The sequence below is a fragment of the Rattus norvegicus genome, chromosome 20 (assembly GCF_036323735.1).
Source record: "Rattus norvegicus strain BN/NHsdMcwi chromosome 20, GRCr8, whole genome shotgun sequence".
Classification (NCBI taxonomy): Eukaryota; Metazoa; Chordata; class Mammalia; order Rodentia; family Muridae; genus Rattus; species Rattus norvegicus.
The window spans coordinates 13,223,482-13,244,190 of NC_086038.1; the positions used below are offsets into that span (position 1 = coordinate 13,223,482).

General features: G+C 47.2%; 1 protein-coding gene and 1 long non-coding RNA gene across 3 annotated transcripts in view; one reads left to right on the top strand and one right to left on the bottom strand.

Moving 5' to 3' along the window:
* Upb1 (beta-ureidopropionase 1) overlaps nucleotides 1-19,535 on the bottom strand; it is a 26,324-nt gene extending 6,789 nt beyond the window's left edge. The window contains exons 1-6 of one of the 2 annotated variants that reach the window (NM_053845.2): nucleotides 19,398-19,535; nucleotides 13,505-13,676; nucleotides 11,543-11,630; nucleotides 6,754-6,848; nucleotides 3,944-4,105; nucleotides 2,116-2,285 (exon numbers count right to left, since the gene is read on the bottom strand). In NM_053845.2, coding sequence (NP_446297.1) covers nucleotides 2,116-2,285; nucleotides 3,944-4,105; nucleotides 6,754-6,848; nucleotides 11,543-11,630; nucleotides 13,505-13,676; nucleotides 19,398-19,501 — 791 coding nt within the window. In that variant the 5' untranslated portion in view covers nucleotides 19,502-19,535. Of the gene's footprint in view, nucleotides 1-2,115; nucleotides 2,286-3,943; nucleotides 4,106-6,490; nucleotides 6,658-6,753; nucleotides 6,849-11,542; nucleotides 11,631-13,504; nucleotides 13,677-19,397 lie in introns of those variants that run through there. The other variant, XM_039098386.2, reaches the window with a different exon arrangement.
* LOC134483891 (uncharacterized) lies at nucleotides 10,664-11,260 on the top strand. The gene is made up of 2 exons (XR_010061059.1): nucleotides 10,664-11,012; nucleotides 11,190-11,260. It is a non-coding gene; the product is annotated as an uncharacterized LOC134483891 (long non-coding RNA).
* Nucleotides 19,536-20,709: the final 1,174 nt, after the last annotated feature.

Consider the following 20,709-nt stretch of genomic DNA (forward strand, 5'->3'; position numbering starts at 1 on the left):
AGAGTTAATACCGTTTTGGTCAGCATTAAAAGACCCAGATGCTGATATAAATTTAGGTGCTTTAAGACTCTGTTGACGAGGGGCTGGAGAGATGGCTCAGAGGTTAAGAGCACTGACTGCTCTTCCAGAGGTCCTGAGTTCAATTCTCAGCAACCACACGGTGGCTCACAACCATCTGTAATGAGATCCGATGCCCTCTTCTGGTGTGTCTGAAGACAGCTATGGTGTACTCACATACATAAAATAAATAAATCTTAAAAAAAAAAAAGACTCTATTGACGAAGTTTCCAGGGTGTCTTGGTGGGTGGGGAGAAAATAAACACTCTTCCATTCATTTAGAACCTGGCAAAGAATGAGGCTACATTTATGCCAAATATACTTTAGCTGGAACCTTGAATGAAGCTGAATTCAAAAGCAAAGACTGATTTGTCTGAACAAAAGAAATTCCAAGATAGCACAGCTTTGGCAACTCTTTTTTACCAACATTTACAGTGAAAGAGAAAAGGGATGGAAGAAAGGAAATGGGTGTCTTAGGGGGAGAATCCAGCTTGTAAAAATCGAACTTATTTGAAAGAAAAGGGGCTGAATTGAGAACACACTCCATTGGGTTCTATGCTGGAAAACTACTACCTCAGGGAGTGTTTCTCCAGATTCAGCCACCAGGCATACAGAGGCCATGGCGGCTGTAGTAGAAAGAGGAGCAGACTACATCTCAAGCTAGCAACAGAATCTGGTCATGGCACTGGTTTTTCAGGTATGCAAATGTAAGAGTTACAGGGTCACAGTGCCTTACATCAAGATTCCAGAAAGCCACCGAAGCCATGCAGTGTGTAGCAGGGCAGGATTCCTTGCAATGGGGCCTTTTAAGGCCAATGAGTGAAGTTATGAAGCCTAAGTTGCTATGGAGACTCCGGGGCAGTGGAGACGTGGGGACTGTGGGACATCAACTGAAGTAGTCTGCAGGCAAGGAAGTGAGCTGGCCCAAGAGGGAGGAGACCTGGTGTGCCTGCAGTAGAAATAAAGGGGTCGGGGCTTCTCAAGACTGTAGGAGCCCAGGTGATGCCATCAAGAGCCTTAGATGCTAGACATGGAGTTTCAACACTTGGTGCTTTTCCTGCTGGATTTCAGTCTTACTTGGCCTGATCTTTCCTTCTTTCTTTGTTATACTTCCTTTTAAAATAAGAATGTTTGCTCTACGTCACTGTATGTTAGAATTGAACCCCACCCCTTCCCCCTCCATACGCCAAGAGGTTCACAGGTTTCCTTGAGTTGCTCAAAGAGACTGGATTTCTGAACAACGTCAGAAGTGTTAAGACAACGGAAGACTGTGTTATGAGACAGGCTTGAGGCCTGAGGACCAGCAGTCGAGTGTTAGGCGTTAAAAGCCCCCGTGTTCATGTGTCAGTAATAATGAATGGGCTTATGGTGGTGGTAAATCTTCATTGTCAGCTTGACAATGGTTTAGAATTATGTCCGAGACATCCTCTGGTCGAGTCTATGAGAGCATCCCTGTAGATGTTTAAGGGAGGGAAAAGAAAGACCCATTCAAAACCCCAAGCCAGTTCAGCATCAAACCATGAGCTGGGGTCCCGGATGAAATAAAAACTGGGAAACGAGAAAAGCAGGTGAGTACCAATGCCTATCTCCCTTTGCTTCCTGATTGCAGATGCAATGTGACCAACCAGTCACCTCCTATGCCTCCTACCTTCTCCACCATGATGGCGCAAACCTTCAAACAGTACGCCAAAATAAATTCTCCTTTCTTTGAGTCTTGTTAGCAATTTATTCGCAGCAGTGAGAAAACTGACAACCTTACTTGCAAACCTCCAGGTGCTTAGCCAAAGGAGAAGAGATACCCCACATTCGAGTAGCCTTGTGGGGTATCTCAGCTGACTCCTTGCTCCCTGCAAGTCCCACCCAAGCGCTCACCTACTGGGGGAAAAATGGTTAACTGTGCAACAACATCCAATCACAGAGCTGTGACCTAAACATCCTGGTGATGGCGCCCGCTTCCTAGGGTCTACCAAACCCATGCCAGAATCCCACAGATTGACCCTAGGCCTAAGGCAGTGGATGAGCCCTAGAAAGACCCCCAGAACTTTCCCACCAAGAGACCTGAGTTCTCCAATGGTGGCTGAAGGGTTGAAGATGATTTCAGCTCCGTTGACGCTGTACATGAGCCAGTTGAGGGGGTGGTGCCGCCCATAGCAGATGTTCACGGCAATCCTGCCAAACTGGGTCTGGAACACGGGGTGGCCGAGGTTTCCCTCCATGTAGTAAGTGGACTGAAAAAAAAAAATCACAAACAAAGAGCTCCGTGTGGGTGCCTCGGCGTGGAAACACTTCTGCTTTCGTTAGGTTCGGCAGAAGTGGATATCGCCAGCGATCAAAAATTAACTTTTGGGTGTGACTATTTTAAGTTCCAGAATTTCGGTGTGGTAGAGCACACATGAAACCCACACATAACAAAGCAACCCCAAGGGTGAAAAGCACAATGGCCTAAGTATTTAGCCCGCAATCTGCTTTGTGGTATATATCACGTGACTTCCAGGCTAACCTACGGTAAGATTTCAATCAAGGCGCGAGGAGAGGCTGCAGTTAGGTCGTTTGGAAGAGGTTCTTACCCACCACACATCGTTATGCAGAATGCTAGAGGTGAAAAAGACCCCCGAGTCATGGCCAGCAACTCCTCCCTTTTGTAAACTGAATGTCACTTGAACTGGTCTGGGACTTGACCAACTAAGACCAAATCTGAGAGTAGAACACATACCCCCCCCCCCCCCCCCCAGTAGCTTGAGCATCCTGCCTCACGGTTAAGAATCCCTTGCAGGCCAAGCAAGTGGGAACCTCCCTAATTCACCCATTTCTTCTTCCCTGCTTTGATCCCTGAGGCTACCACTTCTGGGGCTTGATGAGGATGCATACAGTCGAGGGGAGGGTAGAGGGCTAGGTGGGTGGCAAACATCTGCTCCTAGAGCTCTTGGCTTTCCGGCATGAATTTCTAAATCGGCTGAGTTAGACAGCAACCAGGATGTGTACACGGAGTCGACCCTGAGCAGATCCTGCAGCGCTCAGACCAGCGCTATCAGCAGGGAGCTAATGATTAACCCCGGGGTAAACGGGCGGCGAGAAGCACATCTATCCCACCTCACCTCCAGCTGCTGCTACTTAGAAACAGGAGCCCTTCTGTCTCCCTGTAGCCATGTAGATGGCATCTCGCCTTGTTGACCAGCCTGAGAGCAGCCTAAATCCCCCCCAAAGCAAGGATGAGGTGTGGGGAGCTAAGGACCAGGGACAGTGCATCCTGAACTCTTGGTCCTCTTGAGAAGTCGAGTTCAAATCCAGATTTAGTATCCTGATGTTATATAAAGTTCATTCTTTCTCTTTCAAACACCCTCTGTTGGCATCCTGCCACTTGTGGATTGGCATTTACCCATCACGGCAGCACCTTTCCCAGAATTCCTATCTCCGGTGAGTCTAAGAAGTCCTGTGTTACCACCACTGTACACAAGCAGCACGTTCAAAGACACCCACCTGAACATGAACTGACTTAGATACCATGTAAGTCACAAAGGCTATCATCTGCTAAAACTAGGATTATTATAGTTGCCTAGGAGCTCAGAGTCCCTTCCTGGGCCCCTTCCCAAGGGCTCACGGGAGTAATTTCACATCTGTGTCCTGTTTACTTGCATGTTAGTTTATAAATTATCTCAAGGGGATGTTGCAGAAAGCCAAGTTACCTCGCACAGGCAAGGCATGGCTAAATCCCATGCTGCTAAAAGGTCTTGTGACTCCAGTCTATCTCAGCTGCCTGTGCGACGCCGGGCAATGCTGTCAGACCCTCTGAAGGCTACACCAGCACTCCCCTGCAGTGTTGCACCTCACAGCCTCTCATACAGAACTCCTCTCTGAGGAAAGCCTCCAAGCTCGGACTAGCACTTACCTCATTGAAGTCGCCCACTCTGGGGATGTGATTCTTTCTGGTCTTTCCCATGACCAGTCCCGAGTTGGAGATCACCACAGCTGTGTTCCATAGAACTCCCCCGTGATCTCTGTCACGCTCCAAGATTGGAGATATCACCACCATGTTGTGCTTCTTTGCCAGCTGGGGGAGGGGAATGGAAAACCATCAAGTTCCTCTTTCGGGTAAATTGTTACTCTTACTTATTTAAATTGGAGAAGAATTTAATAATGCTCTTTTTTTTTTTTGGTTCTTTTTTTCGGAGCTGGGGACCGAACCCAGGGCCTTGTGCTTCCTAGGTAAGCGCTCTACCACTAAGCTAAATCCCCAGCCCCTTAATAATGCTCTTAAATACGTAGACTTAATTTCCGGCTATTCCTTAAAGCAACTGCTTCTTTTAAAGGTTTATTTATTTTATTTATATGAGTATATAAATATATTCATATATATATTTTTTCAGACACACCAGAAGAGGGCATCAGATCCCATTACAGATGGTTGTGAGCCACCATGTGGTTGCTGGGAATCAAACTCAGGACCTCTGGAAGAGCAGTCGGTGCTCTTAACTGCTAAGCCAGCTCTCCAGCCCCAAGCAATTCTTTTTTTTTTTTAAAAGTACTAAATGCCAGTGTTGTCTTAATGCCTACAGCTGTTTACATAAGAATAATCAATAACCAGATGGGATGGTGTACATCTTTAAATCTAGCATTCACGAGGCCAGCATTCACTGATCTACACAGTGAGTTCTAGGCCAGCCAGGACTACATAGTGAGAACATGGAGAGGGGACAGGGAGGGAAGGGGAAGGAGAAGGAGAAGGAGAGGGAAGAGAGGGAGAGGGAGGACAGGGAGAGGGACAGGGAAGACAGGGAGAGGGATGAGAGGGAGAGGGATGAGAGGGAGAGGAAGGAGAGAGATAAATCAATGCTGGGATAAGAATATAAAGTGATACAGGCACTCTAGGAAATTTTGTGGGTGCTCCTTAATGTTAAACAGAGAACTATGACACAATACCACTTGTACATACACACCTCAAAGACCAAAAATGTAGGCTCTCAGTGAGACAGGTCTATGGTATGATGAACCCATAGTCAGAGATGCACTATTTGTTATCATTAAGAGCCAAGAAGTAGAAGCAGCCTTTCTGCCCATCAGCAGATGAAGGACTGAACAAAAGGTGGTGTACGGAGACAATGAGACATTATCCACCCATGCTATGCCAGGAATTCCTATCATATGCCACAACACTGATGGACCCGGAGGGTACTCTGCTAATGATGTCATCTTGCTAAAATGAAATACATGGTTTTCACCTACAGAGGAATCCTAGAGCTAGGAAATTCACATAGAAAGTAGAATTTGCTTCTCAGGGAGGGGGAGAGGTACTAGGAGAATCTCTAATGGATACAGTGTTTTAGATTTTCCAAATGCAACATTTTGACGGTCTGTGGCACAGCAGTGAGGACACATGGACTGTACAGGCAAAAGCATGGTGGATGACAAGTTTCTTCATAGGATTAAAATAAAATGAATTGTACTCTTGAACTACCAAAACCAAGGAGAGGACAAAAAGGTTGGAGCGGCCATGATGGGGTGTGTTCTGTGGAATGGGAGAATTTGGGGGTGCATAGGATCAAGACATATTGTACACATGTATTAAATTATCAAAAAATAAATGAAAGATATTTTAAAAAGTAAGTAAAATCGAGTCAGGGACGGTAGTTCATACCTGTAATTCTAGGACTTGGCAGGATGAGGTGAGAAAGTTATGAGTTTGAGACTAGATTGGGAGACATATCTAGAGAATTCCAGGCTACTAAACCTAGAGTAAGACTCTGTCTCAAAAAGATTCTTGGGCTGGAGGGATGGCTCAGTGGTTAAGAGCACTGACTGCTCTTCCAGAGGTTCTGAGTTCAATTCCCAGTGATGATATGGTGGCTCACAATCATCTGTAATGGGATCTGATGCCCTCTTCTGGTGTGTCTGAAGACAGCGACAATGTACTCATATACATAAAATAAAAAAAATCTTTTAAAAAAGGCATGCGCCACCACTGCCCACCCAGAATCATTTCTTTAAGGTGACATATATGCCACAGGTGTTCAGTCTATTCCCAGAGTCGTGTAATAGCTACAGGGAGCTAACTTTGATACATTCTTACCACTCACAAAGGAATCCTTGCACCCGTCAGCAGTCTTTCCCCTTCTTTCCTAACCCCCTTGCCCTGACTGGGTTTTTTTTTTTTTTTTTTTTTTTTGTTTTTGTTTTTTTTGAGCTGGGGACCGAACCCAGGGCCTTGCAACCACTGAGCCAAATCCCCAACCCCCTGACTTTTCTTTTCTTCTTTTTTTTTTTTTTTAATATTCTGGACAGTTTATATAATTGGGATCAGATCTCACATACAACAAGATTTTAGCTGGAAAAAAAAGAAACCAATCTGTACGCTATGAGACAGACTATGTGTTGAAACTTGCCCTGAATTACGGCAAGTGGGAAGGGCAAAGGTCTAGGGCAGATAAATAGTCCTCACCCCGGAGTGGTAGCTCTGACATTTGCCAGATTTTCCATGAAGTCACTTCGAACCATCCCTCCCCAGGCTGCAGCCTGTCACCAGTGAAGCCGGGAAGGATGCCCTCGTAGCTCGGAACCTACAAACTTGAATGGAAGTGAACCCGACAATAACGAAAGTATTTAAGTCCTATCTAATCTCATCTGGTAAATATTTTCCCCCCTCCCGCTCGACCTTCGTGGCTTTGCCAGCCACCCCCCCCCCCCCAGCACAATTCATGTCACCTTCTGACAGAACCTGGTGGTGAGCCCGTCCTCTGCTGACTCAGCAAATTCTGTCCAAGGAAGTTTCTCTCGTGTACAAAAAGCGAAGGGCATATCTGGAGGGGGGGGGGGAGATGAGCGAGAGAGAGAGAGAGAGAGAGAGAGAGAGAGAGAGAGAGAGAGAGAGAGAGAGAGAGAGAGAGAGAAAACAGTTAGGAATGAATCACGTGACCCCTAGTGGGCATCCTCAGCCCAGAGCAAGTTACCACTGGGATCTTTTTTCTCTCTTTTTTCAGAAATAAGCTGTTCACTAATCCTATTAAACTGTGGAAGCTACTGGATCTGTAGACACTGCCAGGGACTTAATTCAGTAGAATTTTTTTTTCTTTTCTTTTTTTCGGAGCTGGGGACCAAACCCAGGGCCTTGCGTTTGCTAGGCAAGCGCCCTACCACTGAGCTAAATCCCCAACCCCTAGAAATTTTTTTTATTAAACTGTGCCTTTTTTTTTTTTTTTGGTTGGTTTTATTCCGTTATGTGTGCATGCATGTGGTACTGAATTCAAACTCTGGTCTATGGGCAAACTAACCATCCTAGCACCGTCTTACCACCAGAGTTCTATGATTTCAGTGCTAAGGCTTAAAACCAGAACCTTATGCATGCTAGACACACGCTCTACCATTGAGTCATGTCCCTAAACCTAAAGTCACTGGTTTGTACTTGCTTCCTTCCCAACACTGGATACATATATAGGACCAGTGAAGAATGTGTGTCGTCTCCATATATACGGGGCTCTCATCAGCACCTCTCTGTACATAGGTGTGGTGAGTTGATAGGAATGGCTCTCCTAGACTGTGTTTGAATGGTTGGCCCGCAGGGAGCAATACCCATAGGAAGTATGGCCTTTCTGGAATAGGTCTGGCCTGGTTGAAGGAAGTCTCACTGTGGGAGCAGGCTATGACTTCTCCGAGACTTAAGCCCAGATTCACAGTTCACTCCTCCAGCCTGCGGATCACAGCTACCTCTCCAGCACCCTGACTGCCTGTGTGCCCACCATGCTTCCTGCCATGATGGTAATGGACTGAACCTCTGAACTGTAAGCCAGCCCCAATGAAATGTTTTCCTTTGTAAGAGTTGCTGAGGTCGTGGTGTCTCTTTACGGCAATGGGAATCCTAACTAAGACAATGGGTTAGAGGAATCACAGTAGGAGTGGACCCTGGGGCTCTCAGTTATGTATAATGTTGTTATATTACCCTGGGCAAATGGGACACACTACAGTAAAGCAGTTTTCTTTATATCTACCACTGTGCTAAGCAAACGGATACCTCACCCTGATTAAACGGGTCTTCCTTGTCCCAGAAGCAGCTCACAGGTAGTGCACCTCTCTAGCATACACAAGGCTTAGCTAGACTCCGTCTTTGTACTGCAGAGAGGACTATGCTCCTCATTACTGAGTATCCTGCTGCCTATTTCCTGGCAATTCTGGATTCGTCCTCTCTACCCTGCTCACACTCCTTGCCTCACCCTGGTTGCTTTCTCCTGAGCTCACTGGTGTATCATTGTTGTTGTTGTTTCTTTTTTCTTGAGGTATACATAGGTCGACTGACCCATTCATCAGTCTTTAGCTCCCTGTCTCACATGAACCCATCTCCTTTTGGTTTGAGTTGACTCGCCAAACGGATGTTTCCAGACATTTTCGCTAGTGCTTTTCTGGTTCCAAAGGGATCTATTTTTCAAGAAACACATCACCTCACAATGTGACCTGGCTGAGGTTACCTAGGGGGTCTATTTAGGAATCATGACAACAGCCAACGTGAGTATGGGTGGCTTGGCTCTCACACCTTGTGATCCCCCTCCCTGCTCATTGAAGAAAGAGAAGCCACGAGTTTACATTTGTCTTGGTCTCAGTAAGCCTGGTCCTACGGGGTAGCATGATACCAATGGCACTGCCATCCATCCTGTCCACAACAGGCAGAAGATGTTGCCAGCTAAGTCCAGGAAGTCTTGGTTCCAGGCTCAAGGCTCCCTAAAGTCTTTTTGGTCCAGACAAGAAAACTATTTTAAGGAATCCTGCAAGAAGAGATACTAATAACAAAAATAATCCCTAATGACCATTAATTCTCAGCTTCCAGAATCTAAGAAGTGACTTAAGTGTCCCCAGAGAAAAAAACATTTCTCATGCTGATTTCATTTCAAGTTGTTAAGGGTTCCAAATTTCGGTTTCCCTTTGAAAGGCTTCTTTTCCTGTGTACATAAATATCCCAACACAAATAAATTTCTCAAAAGAAGATAAAGCATGGAGATCAGAGGAAGCCAGGGACTGTAAAATCCCAATAACTTTTTTTCAAGGAGAAGGGGAAGGGGTTCCACATTCTCAGACCTAACATTGAGTCAGCCTCGTGATGAAGACATTGCTCTGTTCTTAGGAACTGCTGGATTAGAGAAAAAACACGTTGATCATACACTTGGAATCCCAGGACTCAGAGGGTAAGGCAGGATGATCCTGAGTTTGAGGCCAGTCTGGGTTACACAGAGAAACTCTATCAAAACAGTAAAGGGAAAGAGGTAGCTAAGGATGACTAGTTGCCTTAATAGGTATGAGGAAAATATCATAATACAGGGGGGTTTATCTCAGATTACAGTTCCAGAGGGAGGGTCTATAAGGGCAGGGTGCAGGGCATGGCAGCAGGCAGGGAGAGCAGGAACCTTGGAGATCACATCTCTGATCTCAACCACATATAGAAAGCAGAGAGACAGAGAGAGAGACAGAGAGAGAGAGAGAGAGAGAGAGAGAGAGAGAGAGAGAGAGAGAGAGAGACAGAGACAGAGAGACAGGCACACAGACAAACAGAGAGAGGAAGAGGAAGAAGAAGGAGGCAGAGGAGGAAGAGGAGGAGGAAGAGAAGAGGAAGAGGGGCTGGACTGTGATAGTTCAATGTTGTCTTCTCAGTGACCAACTTTCTCCACTAAGGCTTGTATTTTCTCATTGCTATTCTAAGGTTGGTCCCTGGCTTCCCCAAACAGCGCCAACCTCTGGGGACAGAGCACTCAAATATCTGAGCCTATGGGGGAACACTTCTTCAAATCACCACAGATGGCCATACTTCCTAGTAGGTGAGGGTGCTCTTGGGTGGGAGTGGGGTCTCCAGGGTCTCACGAAGGAGAAAGCACTGTGCTAGGCACTGATGGCTGAGCAGGAGTTCTAGAAACAAAGCAAAGAGTTGCTTAGATCATCTACCAGACATCTTAGTGCTTTCTGTACCTCAACTACTGCAGCCATTGTAGCTAAGGCAAGAGGGTTTTGTGTGTGTGTGTGTGTGTGTGTGTGTGTGTGTGTGCGCGCGCAAAATAATAAAAAAAAAAAAAGAGCAATGGCCTCACGGAACTGTTAGTCTAATGGAAGCTGCAGACAAGAGCCAAAGAAGAGGGGAAACATGAGTGTGGCAAGAACAGGAGAAATTCCATAATAGTCACCATGACCTTTGTCCTCTTTCTGGTCTAGACTCCATTTTTCTAGAGAATCTGACCAGTCCAAAGGAAATAATCAGGAAATAAGGAACACTGGAATCACCAATGTCAGAGTATTCTAAACAGCACTCAGAGGATAAGCCTCTCCAAGACACTTGAAGTTCTTTAATCCTCAATCTTCAAAACATAGGCTGATGTATGAAAGAGGGGGCGGCTTAGAGTAAGTAAGGAGCATGCAAGGGGACAAAGTGTTACTTAATGTTAGCATCCTTGGAGGTGAGAGAAGAGAGTGCAAACACGGGACAAGACCAAGGTATGATGGAGCAAGGACTTCCAGAGTAAAGGAATTCCCATAAATTCAGAATAACAACAGAAAGGAAAGAATGAGGGCTAGGGAGACCGCTCATGGATAAAGCGGTGGCTCGTGGGTAAAGCGGTGGCTCGTGGGTAAAGCGGTGGCTCGTGGGTAAAGCGGTGGCTCGTGGGTAAAGCGGTGGCTCATGGGTAAAGCGGTGGCTCATGGGTAATGTGGTGGCTCATGGGTAATGTGGTGGCTCATGGGTAACATGCGTGTCGTGCAAGCATGAGAATCTAAGTTTGGATTCCCAGGACCCACATAAAAAACTGGGTGTGTTGGTGAGGTAGGGATGGAGACGAGCAGATTCCTGAAGCCTATTGGCCAGAAAAATCTAGCAAACTCGAACTTCAGGCTCAGTTACTGTCTTGGTGGGATCTTTGTCAATGGGGACAAGCTAGAGTTATCTGGCAAGAGAAGCGTCAGTTGGGCCGATGTCTCCATCAGATTTCGTGTAGGTAAGTCTGTGGAGGCACCATCTTGATTAATGATTAACAGGGGAGGACCCAGCCCGCAGGAGAGTATGAAAAGCCCCGGGCAGGTGATTATGAGTTGTATGAGAAAGGCTGAGCAAGCCACGGAGAGCAAGCCTGTAAGGATTCCCTCATGGTCTCTGCTTCTGTTCTTGTCTCCAGGTTCCTGCCCTGACTTTCCCCCAGGATGGACTGTAACTTAAAAAAGATGCAATAAATCCTCTCCTCCCTAAGTTGCTTTTGGTCATGGTGCTTATTATAGTGGTGGAAAAAAATTAATATAGCAGTTGGTACTAAGGGTGGGCAGAGGCAGGCAGACCTCTGTGAATTGAGGCCAGCCTGGTCTACAGAGGGAGTTCTAGGAAAGCCAAGGCTACACAAAAAAAAGCAAAAACAAAAACAAAAAAGTTGATAGAAGGAAGAAAGACGATTAAAGCAAACCCAAAACCTCAGGCCCCAGATGCTCTGGCGAGAGAATACACATGGGATTTAAATAAGAACCAGGACAGACTCACTCCAGGCTTCCTGGAAACAGATGATGTTGACTCCGCACATTGCTGCCACCTCAGCTATTTCCTCTATGCGTTTGTGGAGGGCAGAGACCTGACGATTCAAAAAGCAAGCGTTAGAATACGTTTACTGCTACTGTGCAGACGGCTTCAAAGAATTCACCCCGGTGCAGACGGAGCAGTGACACTCCCAACCTGACCGAGTGTAAAAAAAGGGGTGGGGTGGCCAGGAGGAGGTTTAGTGTTTGCTGTGGTAATTAGACTAAAATCTGCAGATAGATGGGAGAAAATAAAATAAAATAAAATAAAATAAAATAAAATAAAATCTGGTGGAGCCGGGCTGAAACAGTAAAGAGTATGTTTTTTCTTTATGTTCATAGTCTCTTCCCAAGAGGCTATGAGCTCCAATCAGGCCTCTGAACCTAGATTTATTTGTTCAGCGCCATCAACACGCAAAGAATACTTCTAGGTACAGCGGGGCTCAGAATGTCCCTGTCTTTGTAGCTGACAATGTAGATGACAGATTTGTTCATGAACAACAAATCCAGGGAGAAAAGTGAGCTGAGAATCACATTGTCAGTGTGCATGCGTGTGTGTGTGTGTGTGTGTGTGTGTGTGTGTGTGTGTGTGCCTGCATTGGGATCAAACCACTTGAATCACTGATTGACATCCCTTGTCCCTGTCATCTTTTAATAGGACTGTGGATGTGACTCAGTGTGATAGTGCTTGCCTAGCAGGTGAGCTCCCTGGACTCTACCAGCCTACACGTGATTGTGTGTGTGTGTGTGTGTGTGTGTGTGTGTGTGTATGTCTGAGTATGTGAGTGTGTGTGTGAGTGTGTGTGTGTCTGAGTATGTGTGTGTGAGTGTGAGTGTGTGTCTGAGTATGTGAGTGTGTGAGTGTGAGTATGTGTGTGTGAGTGTGTGTATGTGTCTGAGTGTGAGTGTGTGTGTGTCTGAATATGTGAGTGTGTGTGTCTGAATATGTGAGTGTGTGTGTCTGAGTATGTGAGTGTGTGTGTGTGTCTGAGTATGTGAGTGTGTGTGTGTGTGTCTGAGTATGTGAGTGTGTGTGTGTGTGTCTGAGTATGTGAGTGTGTGTGTGTGTCTGAGTATGTGAGTGTGTGTGTGTGTGTCTGAGTATGTGTGTATGTCTGAGTATGTGAGTGTGTGTGTGTGAGTGTGAGTATGTGTGTGAGTGAGTGTGTGTGTGTGTGTGTGTGTGTGTGTTCTTTTACTCTTCTTTCATACATATGGACCAGTCTGGCTTGGGATCCAAGTGGCCCAAGGTTTCTTGCAAAACGCTTAAGAATTAATTATCAAGTATGCTCAGGTAACCTCAATAGACAATGCCATCGAAGTTCCAGGAAAACTGTTTGGTTTTGTTTTTAAAAATATCTGTGAAAGGCTGGATAAATAAACCACCTGCATCTGTGACAAGATCTTTTAGAGAGCTGTAAAATGCTACCACGTTGATTAGCTCTACAACAAAGGGATGTCTACCGTATTCCCATGACCTGAGCATAACTCTTGGCAAACATGGAATCCCACAATAGTAAACACTCGAGGGCAGAGTGAGCCCCCCTGGCTTTATGATAAGCAGAAAGAATCAGGTATGATACTGGTCAGTGCATGCTGGCAGGCGCTGGCCTTTTGCCAGGAAGCCTCCTGTGGAGAGAGCATGCTCGATCAGAGGGGCACTTTCTCAGTTGGTAATGACGTTTCAGGTCAGGATAGCAGAAGGACCTGAAGGGTGGGTAGGAGGATGAACAAGCACTGAGAACAAAGAGAAGATCTGGGGGACAAGATCGGGAGGAAGAAGAAAGGGCAGAGACGAATGACCCAGATGCCCTTCAGGTACCGGTGCTACAGACCCTCAGTTCAGCCAGCCAGTGACTGCACAATGGGACAAGCCAGAGCCCCATTTGTGTGTGTATTGTTTAAAAATAATAATAAAGAAAGACTGTACCTGTTCTGCCACAGGGGCGGAAGTGGGGAGCGGGATTCTGTTCTGAACGAGCCCCACGCGCACGATCTGGGGACATCTCTGCTGTTCCTTGGCTGCCCCGAAGGCGTATCCCTTCAGTTCGAAGTTTCTTTCTGAGGCAGCTTCTAAAGCTTTTCTGGGCAGATCAAGATTCCTGAAAAGGTAGCAGAGAAGAGAAAGACGTTTCAAAGAGTCCGATATACTGAACCCCTGCCACGGGGATGGGTGGGGGCATCAGACCTTGTGTGGAACCCCGGGTCAGATCCAACACTGAAAAGAAAAATCCCCCTACCTCTCTGTAGTTGTTTTATCAGATTAAAAAGAGTTGTAGGGGATCTTGTTTGAGAAGCTTCCAGCACAGGGTTCAGAGACCTTCAGAGCCGTAAGGTTGGCACGTGAACGGACATTTCACTGACAGTAAACTGGGAGACTCTAACACCGGGGTGGGGGGGTGGGGGAATGGGGGGGGGTCTGACTAGGACTGGCAAAGGGAGGCGGTGTTCCAAATCAACAGGCTGGGGTTTGGAGTTACAGAGGGTCAGGGCAAAGACTGAAGTTCCCAAGGCCAGCACAGACAGGAAGGAATTGGCTCTAAACATGTTTTTGAACCAGAATCCGAGGGCTGTGTGGGTCCTAGGGTTTGGGCCAGCCTTACCAGGGAAGGGCTAGGGGGCTCAAGAGATAGGCCGGAAGGAGCCCAGAAACTGCTAGAAAAAGCAACATTTGGCCCGTCAGGATGCTGAGTTTCTGGTAGCCCAGAGCTTTGTTCTCGGATAGGTCCCTGCCCAGCGCTGGGTGGGCGCTGGGTGGGTTTGAAAGGGTGTGAGTGTAAATGTTTGCCCACCTTGGTGGTTCATCACTAACCATTAGAGGATTATTTACTTTCTACCACAGAGACCAAGGGTCAGGCAGCAAATACCTCTTGAGGCCCCATGCATGCCCAGGGCTGGGGTGAAACCCGAGGGGCATAGTTCACGGCCCGGGAGCCAGGAAGGGCTTACCATCTAAAGACAAAATGATTATGAAATACCAAGAACACATCAAAAAAAAAATAAGCTGACAGGCATTACCTAATAATAATATTTCTCTCCTACTTTAAGTCATTCTCTTAGAGACATTTCTTTCAAAATCACAGCCCTGTCAGTCCAAGCCCCCTGTCTCCACCCCCTGCCAGGAGCTTCCATGACAGCTCTGAGCTGGGTTCCGCCCCTGACAATCAGCCTGCTTTTCAAGCACTCAAGGCTCCCTTTCCTCAGGCAGATTAGAAATAGCTGCAGTGCCCACACCTGGCCTCCCCTCGCGGTGCCGCCTCAGAGTCTTCCCACCCTTGGGTGGAGGGGCCCGTCTTGTGAGTGTCAGTCTGTGGGAAGTCGTCCTTGGTGAAAACAGCCACACAGCTTCCCAGGAGCTACACGCTTAGGACCTCTGGACCAGACCCAAAGCGAGAAAGGCTTTGTGTGCTGGTTTCCCAAAAGGCTATGCGCTCGGCTCGGGAGCCAGGCTGCCTACCCTTCTAGAGCGTCCTGTGGGCTCGGTCCAGGAAGATGGCAGGCACAGCAAGCCTGGCTCCGTGGCGGGCATCTTTATCACACCCCATAGCTGTCTGCTGTCATCCAGGACCGCCCGTTGTTCTAATCTCCCCTTCCTTCCTGAATTCCATCAGAGTCGGGTGCTGCCCTCACCTCTGCCTGAGGTGAGACTGTGCCCTTGAGATTTCCCAGCTCTCTGCAGACACTTGGGCCTGAGGGGAGTTGGGCCAGCCTGCTCCGTCCTCCGGGTCACCTGCCTTTTGGCTGCGTGTTTTTGCATCTTCCTGATCTATTTTCCTGCATCTCTTTTTATGGTTACCACCTGTAAGATCTCTCCGCCATTCTGTTACGCCAAGTTGCAAATCCTCATTCCCTACGCTGCTTAATTCAAGAGTTCCAACTCTTCGCTCCAGGCAAGGCTTTGGTTTAGAGGAGTCTGGGACGCTGCACGGACACCTTGAGCAGATGAATACGTGCCCCCACCTACCCACCCACCATCATTTGAAAGACTGAAATCCTAACCTCTAACGGGACCTCGAGTGTGACCAGCTGTCAGTATGGACTCCTACAAATGGTATGGGCACTCTAGTAAATTCCTGGATAATGTGGCTTGCCTCCTGACCTCACAGCCACAAGAACTCACCATTTAGGAGTCCAGAGAGGGGACCTCACCGGACTCTAAAGCCTACCAATGTCTCTGAATCTTTAGAGACATAAGAAAATACATTGTTCTGAAAAACAACACACTTGCTGATATCAAAGCTAAAAAAAACAAAAACAAAAAAACCAACAACAAAGACAAAAACAAAGTGATAGGCACTTAATGGAACCATAGCCCAGGAAAGAACAGAACTCAGAAAACCAGCCTCAAAATTTACTCAGGGGTCTCGCGAGGCATACAGCTGTCTGTCTCTGTAGTTCAGTGGTTCTCAACCTTCCTAATGTTGTGACCCTCTAATACAGTTCCTCATGTTGTGCCGAACCCCAACCAAAAACGTATTTCCTTGCTACCGCATAACTGGTATTTTGCTACCCGTGTGAATCGTGACAGAAATAGCTGATCTGCAGGAGACCTGATGTAGGACCCAGGGTCCACAGGTCGAGAACCACTGCCGTACTTGAGGTCAACTCCTCTGCCTCTCACTCTTGCTGTGAAGAGCTTCCCTTTCCTCACCTCCAGTTTCAAGGAGGAAGACTTGGGCTTGCTGCTTCTCATCCTGGCTCCAAAACAGTCCTGGGTCTCCCTCCTTAGTAGCTTGGCGACAGACCTATCCTAAGAGCTCTAGGCTTCTGCTTCCCCAGCTACCTCCTGGGCTGGAAACTTCCTCTCTCATCCTCTGATGTCTCTCTGCCATGAGTACTTGAAATTATTAAGCTGGAGCACCGTTACAAAGGAAGCCAGTTTGTGGGGCGAGCAATCACAGCACAGGGGGAGAAAATGAAAAGCTTGCCTTCTTCAAGTTCTAGCTCCAGACCTCAAAGACGGCCCTCTTAATGTTTTGTGTGTCCTTCCAAAGAGATACAGAAGTTACCAACGTAATGGCAGCTTCCTGAACTTTCCCTTCATCCTGCCTGTTTCACTGGGCAACCTAGAGGCTTGTGGACACACTGAGTTTTCTATCAGTGAGGGACTGCATGGGGTACGTCAGCCCCCTGTGACTATGGTGGATCAAAAGCTCCTGTTATCTTGGGACAACCTAATTGTCATGACGACCTAGTACATTATATATAACTGTGGTACACAACTGCAGTACATTATATAACTGTGCTTGACATGCAAGAGACCCTGAGTTTGGGTCTCAGTACAATAATGATGATGATGATGATGATGATGATGATGATGATGATGATGATGATGATGATAAAACAAAAGGGCAGGAATCATGTGCTACAAATAGTCCCTCTAATGTCCTAGGCAAAAAGAAGTGAAAAGGCAGGGGTTGGGATGGAGTGGGGGAGAGTGGTGCAAGCCTTTAATGCCAGCACCCGGGAGTCAGAGGCAGGTGATCTCTGTGAGTTCAAGGCTAGCCTGGTCTACAGAGGGAGTTCCAGGATAGCCAGGGCACAGAGAAACCTTGTTTCAAAACAAAACAAAAACAAACAAAAGATGTGAGCAACAATTGTTTAAGGGATTGACAATGTAATGAATGCTTCTTGGTTCTGTCCTCTGGGTGGTCTTGTCTGTCCGATGTAAGCAGGCAACACACACTCATGTAGCTCTCTCGCTTAGTGAATATTTAATAAATGTTGCCACCGTGTATTGGGCACAGCAAGAAATCTGGGGCTAGGATGATTTGGGGAACTAGCCAAGCACAAGCTTGCCTCAGAAGAACGAACAGGAGTTTAAGTGGGAGGGGTTTTAAAGTCTCTTAAAGACAGAATAATTTCCTATCTTCGGTGGAAAAGTCTATTCACGGCCAAACCTCACCCAATCATAAGAATTAAGCAGGCACGAAGGTTCACACCTTAAGGGAAGAAACGTGAAAGGTTCATCAGGGAACAAAACCCGAGAGAAGAATGGAAAATAGGCAAAGGAACTTGTTCAGCTATTGGGACCCAAACCCCCAGGGTTAGTGTGGTGAGCACTGTATCCTCCGGTACAGTTCTGCCCTGCTCTGTGATTCTCCAAATGCTGATATAATTCCTCTCACTCGGTAGTCCCTGACCCGGCCTCAGCCCTACCTAGAATGTGTACTTCTATGGGAAACGTTTCTTTCTTCATAATGCCCCTTGATTTTACCTCTGACGCCAACACAATCATTCAATCCCAGGATAACGTGCTGACTTTACCCTTAAAACAGAACAATTTCCATCCCTAGAAACTGGGCTAAGATACCCCTGCTTGGTTTTTGGTTTTGTTTTTTAAATCTTCTTTGGAACCCTCAATTCATTCTTTCATTCTTTCTTTCTTTCTTTCTTTTAAAGATTTATTTATTACATATAAGTACACTGTCTCTGTCTTCAGACACACCAGAAGAGGGCATCGGATCCCATTACAGATGGTTGTGAACCACCCTGTGGTTGCTGGGAATTGAACTCAGGACCTCTAGAAGAGCAGTCGGTGCTCTAACCACTGAGCCATCTCTCCAGCCAGGGACCCTCATTTCTAACACTGCTCATGTGACTAATGTGTTGCTGCTGTTGTTTGGGGGGTTTTGCATGAGGTTGTGGAAACCCAGGCCTTTGGCATGCCCAGCAGGCCGCTGAGCTACATACATCACCCACCCAGGTGACTGGCTGATCTTGTAAGTCTGCTAGAAAGTGAGAGTATTTTAGGTTTGTCTAGCCCCTCACAGATTATAGAGAGGGTTTGGGGGGACATGAAATGCCAGTGAAGCTCTTCTACCATCTACTTGCTGTGGTAGATTTAATGGATCGGGCCTCTCCGAAGGAACCCTGAGATTGCCAGGAACCATTGATTTAGTCAATTATCCTTGGCTGATCAAGGGTCTAACGCAAGGCCCCTGGCATGCGGACCAGAGGGATGTGACCTGAGAGCAAACAAGCTAGACTGGAGAACGCCTAAGCAGGCCAATATAAGCAAGAACTGGACAGAGAATTAGCAAGGTCAGAGTGCACATTTTGTTCTAACAGCCTAGAAAACCCTCTTACGGGCTTTGAGCAAAGGACAAGGACACAGTCCATTTAAAGACAGCTTTCTGATTGCTCCAGAAAATCGGATTGAAAATAAAGACCAAGTGGGGTGGGGGGTATTTTTTTTTCCCAGCTCAGATGCCCAACTCTAAAAAAAAAGAAAGAAAGAAAGAAAGAAAGAAAAGAAAGAAAGGAAGGAAAAAAGAAAAAGAAAGGAAAAAAAAATCTGGTGAGCTTGCCTAGAATGAGGAGACTTGAGCTACCAATTCTCTTGTCTGGAAAGTCCGGAAGCTTCCTTAGTTTGATCCAGTATTCTTTCCTCTACCTCCAAGCTGCTAGGAAGGGTGGTTCAGGGGATCCTAGCTGCAGGTATTGGACAGACCCCCAAGGAGAAAGCTGGGATCTGAGTCAAAGCTAGTAGCTTAGAGAAAGGAGTATTGGCCCTGGAGATAGAATTAAGAGACAAATTCATTTCCGGTCCTATTTTGTTCCACACAAGGTGGGCGATGGCGGGGGCGGTTGGAGGGAAGCAGGGAGTCTGGGGGCATTGAAAACACACGGTTTGTAAGAGTCACCCCCTAAAAACCCTCATCGGTCCTGATATGTGGCCTCTGTGAGCCTACAGGGTTCTTCATCACTGCCCCCCACAGAGCCATTTGCATCCGAGAAAGCCTGAGAAACCCTCCCCTTGCTCCGCCAGCCCATGTCTGGGTGACTCCATATGCCCCAAACTCAGCCTCTGGGTCTCTGACCTAGTTTGCTTGCCGTAGAGAATTCGCTTCACCTGGCTCAAATCGTCAGGCGGCAGATGCTTTTCCAGGCACTGCTCCAGGGACTGCCACTCAGGTCCCGCCATGGCCAGAGGCTAGTTGCAGGATCTGAAGTCCCACGCGAATGGCCTGCCCTCTGCCCCCAGTATGGGAAAAAGGAGGCAGCAGCCTGGCAGTTCTCCAGAGGCCGCTGGATTTGGTGCTCCGTGAGGAGGGTTCACATGCAGACAACACCCTCCTCACGCCTCTGCTGAGGGCAGCCAATCTATGCTCAGGACATTCCTGGCAGACTCTTTCTATTGGCTCTCCATCTGGTGACCAGACTGGGTCAGTGTAGGTGACCCCTAAAGGCTCTCCCTAGCTCAGGTGTCTCCTTCCTCTCTCTTCCTTAGATCTTTGATGGGCTGAAGTAACTTAACCTCGATCTTGGTCAGCAGAACACTGCAGCAAGCCGCGCCCGCCCACTACTACACGGCATCTGAGTATGTCTGGGGCCAGTCCAGAGTCCTGGCACTATGGCAACGACAGGCCTTAGGCTTCCTTTGAGGCACAGATGACATGAATCCGGTGAAGCAAGCCTGGTTTTCCTGGAGTCAGTACTGCAGAATATGAGACCCCGAGCAGGGTCCACTTCCGGATCGCTGTCTTTTGCCGTACGCATGCGCACATGGGTGCGTTGCCATGTGCATAGTGGAGAAAGATCCTGTTGCTGTTCCCTGTAACCCGTAGATGTCATATACTTGGGAACTGGAGTGTCAGGGAAGCACCCTCAGACCCTGATTTGGTCCTGGGGCCTGGGGAGCTATCCTGCTACTCGGGGTCATCTGTTGCTTTGTCTGTGAAACTGGAATGCGGTGACTACTTGACATCCCTGCTGGAGAGCGCTCGCCTCCTCGCTTCAGGCCCTGGAGCTAGAAGGTGTGGCTTTAGATATTTATATCAGCGCTTTGATGTTATCTGACAGTTTCTAGTGTCTTCCTTTTCTGGAAACTGAGCAATTTGTGTGGGAGACTTCACAAAGCATAACACAAAGACAGTAGAGATAAAGACATAGAGACAGTTGGCACTCCGTGTATAGGTCCCACCGCTGCATATTCAACCAACCTTGATCGAAAAGTTTCCTCAAAGTTGTGCTCATTTTGAAAAGATTTCCCCCCCCCTCCACGTTACTCCCTAAATAATACAATGTGTTGGTTGCTTATAAAGCATTTGCATTGGGTTAATCTTACTCTTAGTGAGAGTTACCATGGCTGTGGTGAAGTACCATGACCAAAAGCAACCTGAGGAAGAAAGG